The sequence below is a fragment of the Benincasa hispida genome, chromosome 12 (assembly GCF_009727055.1).
Source record: "Benincasa hispida cultivar B227 chromosome 12, ASM972705v1, whole genome shotgun sequence".
Lineage (NCBI taxonomy): Eukaryota > Viridiplantae > Streptophyta > Magnoliopsida > Cucurbitales > Cucurbitaceae > Benincasa > Benincasa hispida.
In genome coordinates this window covers 54792854-54804544 of record NC_052360.1, presented here as the reverse complement: position 1 = coordinate 54804544, position 11691 = coordinate 54792854, and the positions used below count along the sequence as shown (strand labels likewise).

General features: G+C 33.7%; 2 protein-coding genes across 3 annotated transcripts; both read right to left on the bottom strand.

Annotated features, from left to right (window-relative positions):
• Nucleotides 1-3533: 3533 nt before the first annotated feature.
• Nucleotides 3534-7530, bottom strand: LOC120092610 (folate-biopterin transporter 1, chloroplastic). 2 transcript variants are annotated; one of them, XM_039050750.1, is made up of 9 exons: nucleotides 7165-7530; nucleotides 6767-6972; nucleotides 6460-6524; nucleotides 6200-6362; nucleotides 5825-5973; nucleotides 5467-5721; nucleotides 5175-5343; nucleotides 4977-5069; nucleotides 3534-4343 (listed from the first exon to the last, which is right to left on the bottom strand). In XM_039050750.1, exons 1-9 carry the CDS (start codon nucleotides 7235-7237, stop codon nucleotides 4044-4046), a joined length of 1473 nt encoding a protein of 490 aa, XP_038906678.1. In that variant the 5' UTR covers nucleotides 7238-7530; the 3' UTR covers nucleotides 3534-4043. The 2 variants fall into 2 exon arrangements, with proteins under 2 accessions (XP_038906678.1, XP_038906679.1); XM_039050751.1 differs by having other exon boundaries at nucleotides 7059-7190.
• Nucleotides 7531-9207: 1677 nt separating this feature from the next.
• Nucleotides 9208-11372, bottom strand: LOC120067882 (FCS-Like Zinc finger 8-like). The gene is made up of 3 exons (XM_039019493.1): nucleotides 10604-11372; nucleotides 9657-10496; nucleotides 9208-9539 (listed from the first exon to the last, which is right to left on the bottom strand). The coding sequence occupies exons 2-3, from the start codon at nucleotides 10457-10459 to the stop codon at nucleotides 9467-9469; spliced, it is 876 nt and encodes a 291-aa protein (XP_038875421.1). The 5' UTR covers nucleotides 10460-10496; nucleotides 10604-11372; the 3' UTR covers nucleotides 9208-9466.
• Nucleotides 11373-11691: the final 319 nt, after the last annotated feature.

Sequence of the window (11691 nt, the reverse complement as noted above, 5' to 3'; positions counted from 1 at the left end):
ATTGACATAGTTTCTGCTTCTTTGAAAAAGTCTTATTTCCATGAATTTGACATCAACATGAAAGGTGAATTGATCTTACCATTATATTGTAAAATAATCCACGGAATATAAAAAAAATAAACAACAAAATGTCACGAATATAAATATATTATAAATAATAAACAGGTTAACTTATTAGAAAAAGACATAAAATGTTTAGGCCCAATGTGATAACCATTTTGTTTTCTGTTTTTTATTTTTGTTTTTGAAAATTAATTCGATGGACACTACTTCTCTACCTCCAAATTTCTTCCATTGTTATCTACTTTTCATCAATTGTTTAAAAAGTCAAACCATTTTTTTTAAAACTAAAAAATGTAGCTTTCAAAAAATTGTTTTTGGAATTTGGAATTTGGTTAGGAATTCAACCATTATACTTAAAAAGATGCAAATCATTGTAAGAAATGTGAAAAAAATAAACTTAATTTTCAAAAACAAAAACCATGGTTATCAAATGGACTTTTAGTTATTAAAATTATTGTTTTTAAAATTTTGTTGTTATTTTTTCTAAAATTATTCTATTGACATTGACTTTTTATTGATATTTTCATCACCATTTTGTAAGATTGACATCTCTAACATTTTCATGACTTCGAGATTTTAAAACTTATTTTTAACCAACAATTATAAAAGGATTGTCATGTCAAATTTACTCTAAACCAAACGACATTATTTATAAGACTTAAAAACTTTTTTTTATGTCGGAATGGGAACAAAAATGGGAAATAGCTTCAAATTAGTTGAGGCCTGTTTTTGGTAATGACCAACTGGCTAAATTCATTAATATTTTCCAAGTAAACAAGAATTTTGCATTAGCATTTATTTTATTTAGAAAAATGAACTAGATTTTTGTGGTTAGGTGTTGTTTATTCAAGAAACTAATGAACTTATTCTTCACATGCACCCCACCCCCACATGCATTCACCTTCCTTAATTAAGCCTAAATAAATAAAACAAATAAATACAAATTATAAAAACCAATCCAATCATCTCAAATATTTAAAAGCTGGTTTTCTTCTTAAATTTGATGTACCATTGAGAAATGTAAAGAAAAATATACTAAAAGGCAAACTAGATTTTCATAAATAGATCATTTAGATTTAAGTTATATTTTGATCCAACATCTTTCAAGTTTATTCTAAGTTAAGATATCATTTGGTCTCTGTACTTAGGAGTTTATTCGATTCGAATTTTTGTATTAGTCGTTATACTTTCAATAAATCTCAAATTTAGTTCCTTAACGTTACATTTTATCAAAATTGATTACTGATTTAAAATAATCATAATTTTATTGCAAGAAAATACAAAATGAGAATATGTTTCTAAATTTTGTGATTAAAATGTAAATTGATGATAAAAAGTCTTTGAAACGGTTAACAATAAACTGGTAATAAAAACCAAATTTAAGATTGATTGAAAGTACAAGAACTAAAATTAAACTAATCTTAAATTACAATGATCAAAATGGTATTTTAACCTTTATTCTATTTTGATTCTTAAACTTTCAAAATGTTAATTTTGGTCCAAATTTTTAAGTTTGTTCCATTTTGGTCCTTAAACATTTAGATTTCTTGCGCAATCACGAGCATAGTTCAAATGGTCTAGTCTTCTTTTAAGAAAAATGAAATAACATAATATATCTAGTAGAAGGTGTTTGGGCCATTGACTTGTGTAGAGTTGGGTTTTTAACTACACTTAGTGTTTGACTCACAAACTTTGTGCATGTTTGAGAGTGATTTTGAAATTATTAAAATCATTTTTATCATATTCAAAAGCACTTCAAAACACGCCTTTAAGCACGTAAAATTAATTTGATTAATATTCAATTTTACACTTTTAAATGTAATTTTCATATCATCAAAATTGACTTTGAATGTAAAAGTATGTTTCGGAGTGATTTTGAAAATGTCAAAAGAGATTTGAACCATTTCAGAATCTCACTCTCAAACATACCCTTCATAAGTCGATGTTAAATAACCCAACTCCACCAACTTCAATAATGTCCACTGTTGAAGTTTATACACATTTATTGAGAGAAACTCCATATTCCCCTCTTTTTCTCTCCCTCTCCAATGTTTTTAACGACTCCACCCAACAACGATTAATAACCCTGATGACATACTCCGCCAACCGCCTCCGGTGGCCAACTTCGATGACCACCTCTGACGCCCAACTCTGGCAACAACCATCGTTGGCAATTACTATCGCCTCACTCCAGCGATATGTTTCGACGACCACCTCTGACTGCCAAATTCCAATAACCACCTCTGATGACGACCACCCTCGATAATCATCTCTAACAACCTTCAACGTCCAACTCCACTTGTAGCGGCCAACTTCGACGATCTTCTCCAATGACCAACTTTGGCTATCAACTCTATCAATCATCTCCAACGACTAACTCTAACGACCAACTAAACCGATCATATAATGAAGAAAAAAAAATTGGCCAATGGAAGTGTTTTTAAATACAAAACTAAAATTATTAGTTTATAGTGTTTAATAGATGTCTCATATAGTAATTTAACATTATTAGAAACACTTTGGGGATATATAATCAATCCAAACAAACTTGTATATAATAACACTTTTAAAACAAAATGTAACCAAACACTTTTGTATTTTTATTTTAAACAATCTTTAAAAAGTGTTCAGATGCAAATAACTTTTTGAAAAATATTTTACATGTTTGAAAGTGCAACCACAAATGGATGCCACCATGACTATATCTTCTAAGGCTCTCTACTTCTTTATTCGATTACTGAAGATTCCACCAACATGACTAAATCATGGCCTAAGGCTACTTTGATTTCAATTGTTAGGAACAAAAGACTTCTATATTGTCCACTTTGAAAATAAACACTCATGGTTGTATTTTTGGTTTCATCCAAAAGGCCTCATACCATCGGTGAGAGTTGGTCTTCCCTTATATACCTACGATCATCTCCTTATCAAACCAATATAAGACTTTGATTGCATTCTCAACACCAACTTACATGTTAAATAAACTCTAATCTACCATCTGGCATAAGATCTCATAAAAGCCCTAAACTCTTTGATGGCCTACTTTTTTTGTGTGCATATAACATTCATAAATTCCACTTCAAAAGTGTATTATAATTTTGTTTACCTCAAGTACAATGGTTACATGTAAAAAAAATATATTGTAAAATATACATGAAGATTTTTAGTTGACACCCAATTGAGTATTAAAAATTTGAAGAAAAAAAATGCCCCAAAAATCGTATTTTTTTAGATTTAAAAAAATTGTACTAATTACCCCTAAATTAATATACTCAACTTTATACTTCAAACACAGACTTCCTAATTTTAGAGATATATTGACTCTAAATTTTAAAACTCAACTTAGAGTTCCAAACAACTCCTTAATGACATGTGAAACTGTGAATAGAAGTATGTAGTAGCTGACTTTATGTGCCTACTATTTATATGCAAGGTTGGCAGTAGCTATTGCATACAAATACATATCAATCTGAAGAAATAAGCTACTGCACACTTATCAAACATAGAATACATCGGTCTTCTGAATTTTTGTTCTAAAAAGACAGAATAAGGCTGTTTACAGAGCAGTTTAAGAAAAACATATAAAGCAGAGCAGGATATGAACATGCAATAAAATCCAGAAGTACCATTGAATGGTGGCTGCCTAACAACTTGGCACGTTTCTAGTTTGACGACTTTAAAGGAAGATTTCTGGTTCTTGAAGTTTGGGATAGGAATCAGAGTATGTGGCAAACAGCAGGCCCACCATGTGGACAGCACAATCTACCAACCACATGAGATGTTTTTTTTTTGGGGGGGGTCCTTTTGCTGATGCACCAAGCCATGTCAAAATCCAAATTGGAAAGCTCTACATGCGCCGGATATAGCTTTAAGCAGTGTCACAATCTAATGGCGACACAAGAAATTTTTCAAAAGATGTAAAATTGTAATACAAGTTGTTTTGTTATGGTAGGGAAGAAGGAGCAAGATTGAGTTGAGACTTAAATTGATTTCATTTCTACATCTGAGCTTTCTTTTGAGCTAAGATCGGGACTTTCCTCTGGAAGAAGGCCAAGGAGGGGCAAAGGTAACAAGGAGCTCAGATTGCATAGGATTACTAGAGTGGTTAAATTGTCAAATCTATCTTTACTGATGCCAAAGAGATGAGTCATAGCAGCACCTACCAGACCTCCAACAAGGCCCCCTCCATTAAATATAGACATGAGAGTTGCAAAAAGTGTGGCTTCCATTCCCTCTGGACATATTCTTGCTGCTAGCACGAGAACAGGCATGAAAGAAGCCTGAAAAACGACTTGAGTTAGCCTTTTCCCCAGAAGAATGAAGCCAGACAATGACAAGAAAACAGCCCCTAAGATAGTTAGAAATAAGAGAAGGCTCATGAGTGGCAACTAAAATCAAATGACTTGTATAGCTGGGAAATGGTGTTGAAAGAGAGTAAGTATAAGTGAATTCAAGGAATATATTACTATTTAAACAACTTCGACATCTAATTGATTTAATTTGACAAATTTTTGGAATTAGGCTTGCTTTTATTTGTAAATTTGGCCATGATAAATAGGTGTTTTTCCAGATTTCATTGCTTTTTGGGTTGAGTTAAATCACCGATTGATTCAAAAGCTTAAGCTAATGGATATGATAATTTTAATTATATCAACACTTTAACATTCTTACTTGTGAGTTTGAAAATTCGTAGAGACCCAACAAGTGATTGAGAATGAAATGACGGGATTTAAATACAGAATAGTCCTATTCTAATACCATGTCTTGGTGCATGATGTTCTCTCCTTCGACTTTCCCTCTCTCTGTCTTACTATGCATGTGCAATATGAAGTGAAAAAGTTTTACTATCCTTGAGAATAGTTTGCATTCAAGAATAACGATGGAGGTGTGGCACTTCAGGAAAAACATACTACCTGACCGAGAACTGTGATGATTAAAGAGTCCCCAATGGCAAACCACTCATCGCTTATGCCGAACTTTCGATTTAAGCCAGTAATAAGAAAAACCTAAGCCACATACATAAGCAAGAACTTAGACAAAAAGGAAAGTAGACACATTTTCTGTTAGCTGAAAACAACATCAGCACAAAAGAGGAGGAAAACTGTGTGAACCTGTGTCATCCCAAGAGCTGAACCAACAATTGACATGACTAGAAAAAATTTCCTCAATGCAACATTTTTAAGAAACCCATTGTAAAGCGCTACACCAACCAAAGATGCAATTGAAGAAACCAGCTTAACTCGTCCAAGAAACTCTGGGGTGAATCCCAGTTTATTTGTACTGAGAAAAGATGTCATGTACTGATGTAAGGTCTCAAGTATTTAAAACCAACAATATGATTTTTCAACTCTACAACTTAGCACAAAGTGAAAGCTAACAATAAAGATAGTAAATTGCACTTACGTAAAGAAGAACATTGCCGAGTCTGACTGTGGTGTTGCCTGCCACAGAAAAATGAATAGTGTGGGAAGATAAACATTTGGCTGTCTAACAGCAGTCCACAAGTTAAGTATGTGCTGTTTTGAGGTTTCAAGAAAACCCAAGCCACTTGAAGGAAGATTAGGCCCATTTAATGGGACACAAACACGCTTTTCTTCAACAAGAACAGCAACTGCTGATGTCATCAAAGGTAATAAGGCTGTAACTCCAAATACAAACCTGAGAGATCCAAATTGAAGAATATATTCACAAGTTTTAATGCTTAACTTAGAAAAAGTAGAGTGAGATGAAGAAAATTTAATTATCAGTAAAACTATAATACCTTACACCATAAGAACCCACCAGGGAACCACTAAAGTAGGAACTAACAATTCCACCAAAAGCAGAAGATCCCCAACATAGTGACTGGAGAGATCCAGACATGCTTAATGATTCACCACGAGCCCTCTCTACAACCATTGAGTCTACCACCTACATTAATGTTCAGAATAGTCAAAAGCATGTCTCGGTAGCAACTAGCATAAAACTAATTCCATGGCCAATTCATGATGTAACTTCTGCCAAAAGAAACTAATGTAGGCCGGAAGAGAGAACTTTTGTAAGATTTATAGTAAGATGATTTTTAAGGAATAAAGTAGTTACATTAAGGCAAATGATCTTTAAAAAATAGCAAATAAGAATATTAGTAAAGACATACAACATCAGAAAACGCCACAGAAAGAGACCCGAGAAGTATACACATAGCAGCACCATACTTGCTATTAACAAGGGTGGCCATAAAGCTCCATGAGAATGCACCAAGAAGCCCTGATAAAATCAAGTATGACCTTCTTCGGTAACCAAAAAGAGGAACAGAGTCACTGCATTAACCAAACAATTATTATGAAAAATAAACAAGATAGGAAATTAATTGAGTCCTGAATAGTTAGAAAAAAAGAAACAGGAACTTATAAGTACCTAATAAACCCATAGAGAGGTTTGATCAGCCACGGCAATGCAGCAAAACCAGAAATCACAGCTGCCTAGTCAAACACATACATAATTTGTTACAATTATATTAAGGACCTATCAACTACTAATGTCTTAGAACTGCAGAAAACTACTAGCAAAATTCTAAAAATGACTACAAAACAAGAAGAAGAATAGTTTACAATCTACATAAACTTCCATGAAAGAGCAACATCGAAGATAATGGAGTGCATTCTTAAGGCAACAAATACAAGAGTTAACAGAAAAGAATCATGAATGTAAAGAAACTACGTACCTCAGCAGGATCTAAATGTAAATCATCTTTTAAATAAAAACTGACAGCAAGCTTTGCGAGGTCTAAAACTCCTTGAACAAAATATACCATAGCAACAGCAACATTATCAGGGGTTAAATCTACACCAAAGCATTTGACACCATTCAGCCTGAAGCTAGACAAGTCTTCATCTACACGTGAGATCAACGACTCCCCTTCCTCTACACCTGGACCAAGTTCATATGGCCAACCTTAATAATGTAATGACATTCAAAAATTAAACAATAAAAGAGAACCCAAAAAAGGGTTTTACATATATATTTCCCCACTTCAACGCCGACCCATATTCAGGGGTTACTCAGATAGCTACATAGAGAGAATTCAGTAAGTTTGATTGATTGATTGATTGATGACTTTACCATTATTGGAGCAGAGAAGGGTGTGATCGTCCAAATCGGATGGGGTGATTGGAATTAAAACGGGCAGCGACATGAAGCTTTTAAAGTAGGTCCCGTGGCATCCGTTCGTGGGAATCCAGTGGAGCAGTGGATCGGGAAAAGAAGATGAAACGGTACGATTTAAAAATCAAAAATCACTATCCAAATCCAAATACAAACACCCTTTTTCTGAAATTCTATTGTCCCTTTCGATTTCTGATGCTGTTTCTTTATGAATTCTTCATCCAGGTGAACATTATCTCCAGCTTCTTGTCAAATGACGACGGCGACAATACTCCTTGGATTTGGGCTGGAAATGTTTTTGTGGGATCTTGGACCTGGCCCGTTACCAAGATTTACTCCCAATTCAAATGGCAAAAAATGGTTAACAGTGTTCTTAGGGAAGCATGAATATCTTTACCAAATTCTTTTTTCTAGAAAAATTAAAATTAAAATTAAGCATTGTTGGTAATCATTTGATTTTTTTAGTCCTTTAAAATTCAATTTATAAATACCGTCTTTACCTCTAAATTTAAAATTTATCCTCGTTTAGGAATTAGGTAAAATAATTCAAACATAAACCTTCTCAAAGACCAAGACATAGTTCGGGTGTTGTCACTTCCATCCAACGAGATGTGTGATAATTACTATGTCTTGGATAATATAGGTAAGTACTCGTATATACAGAGACGGATAAAGTTTAGCAATCTTGAGTAATTTAGTTAAGGGAAAGAGAAAAAAATGATTTCTTTGGTTCAATTGACATTTATTTTGTATCTACAAATTTTTGTATTTCTAAGAACTACAATTTTAACTTCTTTTTTTTAGTACAAGATCATTTACATATTTATATGTATATATCTAGTCGTGATACGTACAATACATCGAAATTCCAATGTCTTAGCTCACATATATATGCAAGTAATATTTAATATAAATGTAAAACTAGTACATACATGTCACGTTCATATGTAAATATACCATATTATATACGTTTTAATCAATTGAATATGCAATGCCTTTGCTACAAACTAAACCACGTAATGTTCAAAAGTATGTATAAATCTCTTCATAATATATATATATATACAACATAGATACATATATACATATATTGCTAGACCCCTAATAAATTTAAATAAAACTATAATAAAATTTGTAAAAGTGTATTAACAAAACTAAATATAATAGTTGAAAGTACTAAAAGTTAAAGTGAATATAATAATCAAAAAGTAGTTAAACGAGTAGACATATTAGACATCAAAATAAACGATAAATCAATATTTTTATTATATCATTAACAAGTATCAATGAAACATAAAAGAAATAATGAACAAAGTTTATTAATGTAAATATAATATAAACATATTAACTAATTTAAAAATATATAGAAAACTTTACTTCAAAATTCTTTTTTTCTTAATATTTTTATCAAAAATATTCATCGACATAGACATCATATGGTAGCAATATTTATGTAGATTTGAGCTAAACTAGTTAACACATATATCTATGATCGAGAAGTCAAATACTTGAATTTCCAAATTCCATATCTGTAATTATTATTTGTAGAATATGTCAAAAGAGGGTGGGAGGCAAAGAAATAATCCAATTTTAAATGATCTCATTAGTGGTATTTGTATAATTAAAAGTTGATTAAAAATAGAGATTAAACACACGAGATGAGATGTTAGCAACAAGCGCAACATAAGCGTAGCTCAACTGACATAGTACTTGTACTATCAATCTCGAGGTCAGAGGTTCGATTTCTCCACCTCACACACACAAGATGTTTGGTCCACCAACTTCTAGTAAACAAGGTCAGAGGTTCGATTTCTGCACCTCACACACAAGATGTTTGGTCCACCAACTTCTAGTAAACACCGTTAAAGTTTGCACATTTATTGAGACAATTTTACACTTCAAACAAAGGATTCATTAACTTCTCATTTCATAATTCAACTTAGTGGCCCGACCCTATATTTACTTTAGACAACATGATTGCCATAATAAAATGTCAAAATATAATAAATAAAAAGAAGGTGTATACGTACTGGGAAATTAAATTCTCTAATTAAACATACAACAAAATTCCAATTGTACATCATCGAGCTTTTGGGTCACTGTACTTGGTAACAAAAATAGCCAAAAAGAAAAAGGGGGAAACAGAGCACAAACACATGGGAATCGTTTTCCCGGAAAATCCAAGAAAATCAAATCCCACCTTTGTTTTAATGATTAATGATGATCATATTCCAGTTATTTCCATGGTGTTTCTTCAAATTCAATCCTCTCCTTCTTCCTCTAACATCATCTCTTGGTATCGACATTCATGGCTGCAAAATGCCTTTTCACCTCTGTAAAAACTCAAACGGGTGAGAAATTCAAATTCAAGAAGAGGAGGAAGAAGAAGAAGAAGAAGAAGACATGTTTATGATTGAATTAAAGGGGGGATTCTAATTTCGGATTCGGACCTGTACATGTAAATATCTTTGCCCTGTTCGAGATTGTTCTTGCAATTGTTACAGATACTGAGGAAATTTTCAGAGGAAAAACTCGTTCGGTCTCTGAAAAACCCATTTTCTTTTCTCACCGGCGAGTACACGCCGGAGCCACTTTCAATTACGCAATCGCCGAATATGTGAGTGGTTCGAGGATTTGGGCCGTGAGAGATCACACAAGTATAATCTTCTGATTGTTCGATTTCTCCGGCGGAGAGACAGCCGGTGAAAACCAGAGGGGAATTTGGAGTTTCCTGGCCGGAGCTCGATGATCCAAACGCCGATTTCTTCGCCGGAGACAGAGATGAAACAGGGGATAAGGAACCCAGATGGGAATTCCTCGTCTTGATCCCGAATTCGACTGGCGAAATTAGAGACTCGTCGGCCGGAGAAACAAACGACGGAAGAGGAGGAATTTGAATTTTCAATTGAGATCCCAATAGAACCATTCGGGTATCGGGTTTTGTGGGTTTCGGATCGGAATTCTCTTCCGTTAAAGCGTCGACAATGCCGAGACCGATCCGTTTGGAATCCCACGGCCGTTTGGACTCTGTAAATTGCGTTCTGGGCGAATTTGATTCTGCCCAAAACGAATTTCTCAGACCCAAAAACGGTTCGAGAATTGAAGTTGGACTCATTACAGCCTCGGTTTCAGACAATCCCTTTGAAGAAGAACTTGTAAACAATCTCGGAGAACCAAAGAAAGACGAACTCAATTTCCTATTATTACTCGTCGGAGAAGGTAAACATCCACCACCACCGCCACCGGCCATCATTTCTCACTTGCTAATTCTACTTCTAGATCTAATTCCCCTGAAAAACACAACACGAAAATTGAAAGAGAAAAAAAAAACCCAGTAAGAAAAAGAAAGAAACAAAATAACAAATCCCCATGTTAGATATTCAAACTTTGGACTCACCGGAAAAGACAACAGCGGGTGAAAATGATCGGAAACCGCCATGGACGGAAAAAAGGGTGTTACCAAAACTAAAATTTCAGTGACTTCCATTAGTGAAAATTGAAACAAAGCTCAAAAGAGAGAAAAAATTCTTAAATCCATCCCCCCGGATTTCACGCTCCAATGCCCCAAAAGACTGATTAAAAGGAAACCAGACGTGCAGTAACAACAGGACATGAACAGAGACAAAAGAAATCGAGATTTTCTTTTTGTAATTGAACTTTTTGTTAACCCATAACAATACAAAATGTAAGCATCGCTGAAAAGGATTCAATTGAAGCACTTAAGAAGAACGAAAAAGACGAAGAAATTGAGAAACAAAAAACAGAGAAAAACTTAAAAATTCAGTAGTTTATCAGTTTGTCCATTATGGCCATGGGTTTTGCTGTAATTCTGGGGAGATTTGGTTACTGGAAATTAATGGGCAATGAAGAAAAGTTAAAAGGAAAAGGAGGATGAGGAGGAAGAAGAAGAAGATTATTGATCTGATGATGAGGAAGGAAGAGAGGGAATATATAAACGGCCACGCCTTGAGGATGGGGAGACCATCTGACCCTACGCCTACAGCCACTTACCTGACATACAAACACACACACTCATACACTTTCTCTCACTACTTTCTCTCTCTTAAATTGTATTTTTTGCTCGGCTTCGCCATTTTAGCTTTCATTTCACCTTCTTTTTCAACTATCCACGGAGATGGTGGGTCAATAGAGCGCTACACCTGCTTTGGATCCAAGAAGGGAGAAAGCTATCATAACTTGGAAAAAAAAAAAAACAACTTAATTCAGCCAGTCCGCCAAATATTCGATGAAATTGTGACATTTCTTTTTAACGATTTTTCTAAAAAAATATTTGTGAGTAAAATAAAGGGGAGTATGGAGATACGACTCCACCTAATCATTCCCTTATTAAGTTTACAGTGGTGTACTCTTGTATCTATTTGATGATGGAATTTCTGAAATCTCTTCTTTCGCTAATATTTACTATTTAACTATACTTATTTCTTTTCCAAATATATATATATATGGCCTAAATTTTAATCATTT

Bases quoted from the DNA above. Each gene is read 5' to 3' on its own strand.
- LOC120092610 (XM_039050750.1), bottom strand. From the start codon at position 7,237: ATGTCGCTGCCCGTTTTAATTCCAATCACCCCATCCGATTTGGACGAT. The intron at 5,344-5,466 runs GTAAGTGCAATT...ATCTTTTCTCAG, and splicing joins TCGGCAATGTTCTTCTTTAC to TACAAATAAACTGGGATTCA. The intron at 4,344-4,976 runs GTAGTATGTTTT...GTCGTTTTTCAG, and splicing joins TCATCACAGTTCTCGGTCAG to GCTTCTTTCATGCCTGTTCT.
- LOC120067882 (XM_039019493.1), bottom strand. From the start codon at position 10,459: ATGATGGCCGGTGGCGGTGGTGGTGGATGTTTACCTTCTCCGACGAGT. The intron at 9,540-9,656 runs GTCCGAATCCGA...GAGTTTTTACAG, and splicing joins AAAGATATTTACATGTACAG to AGGTGAAAAGGCATTTTGCA.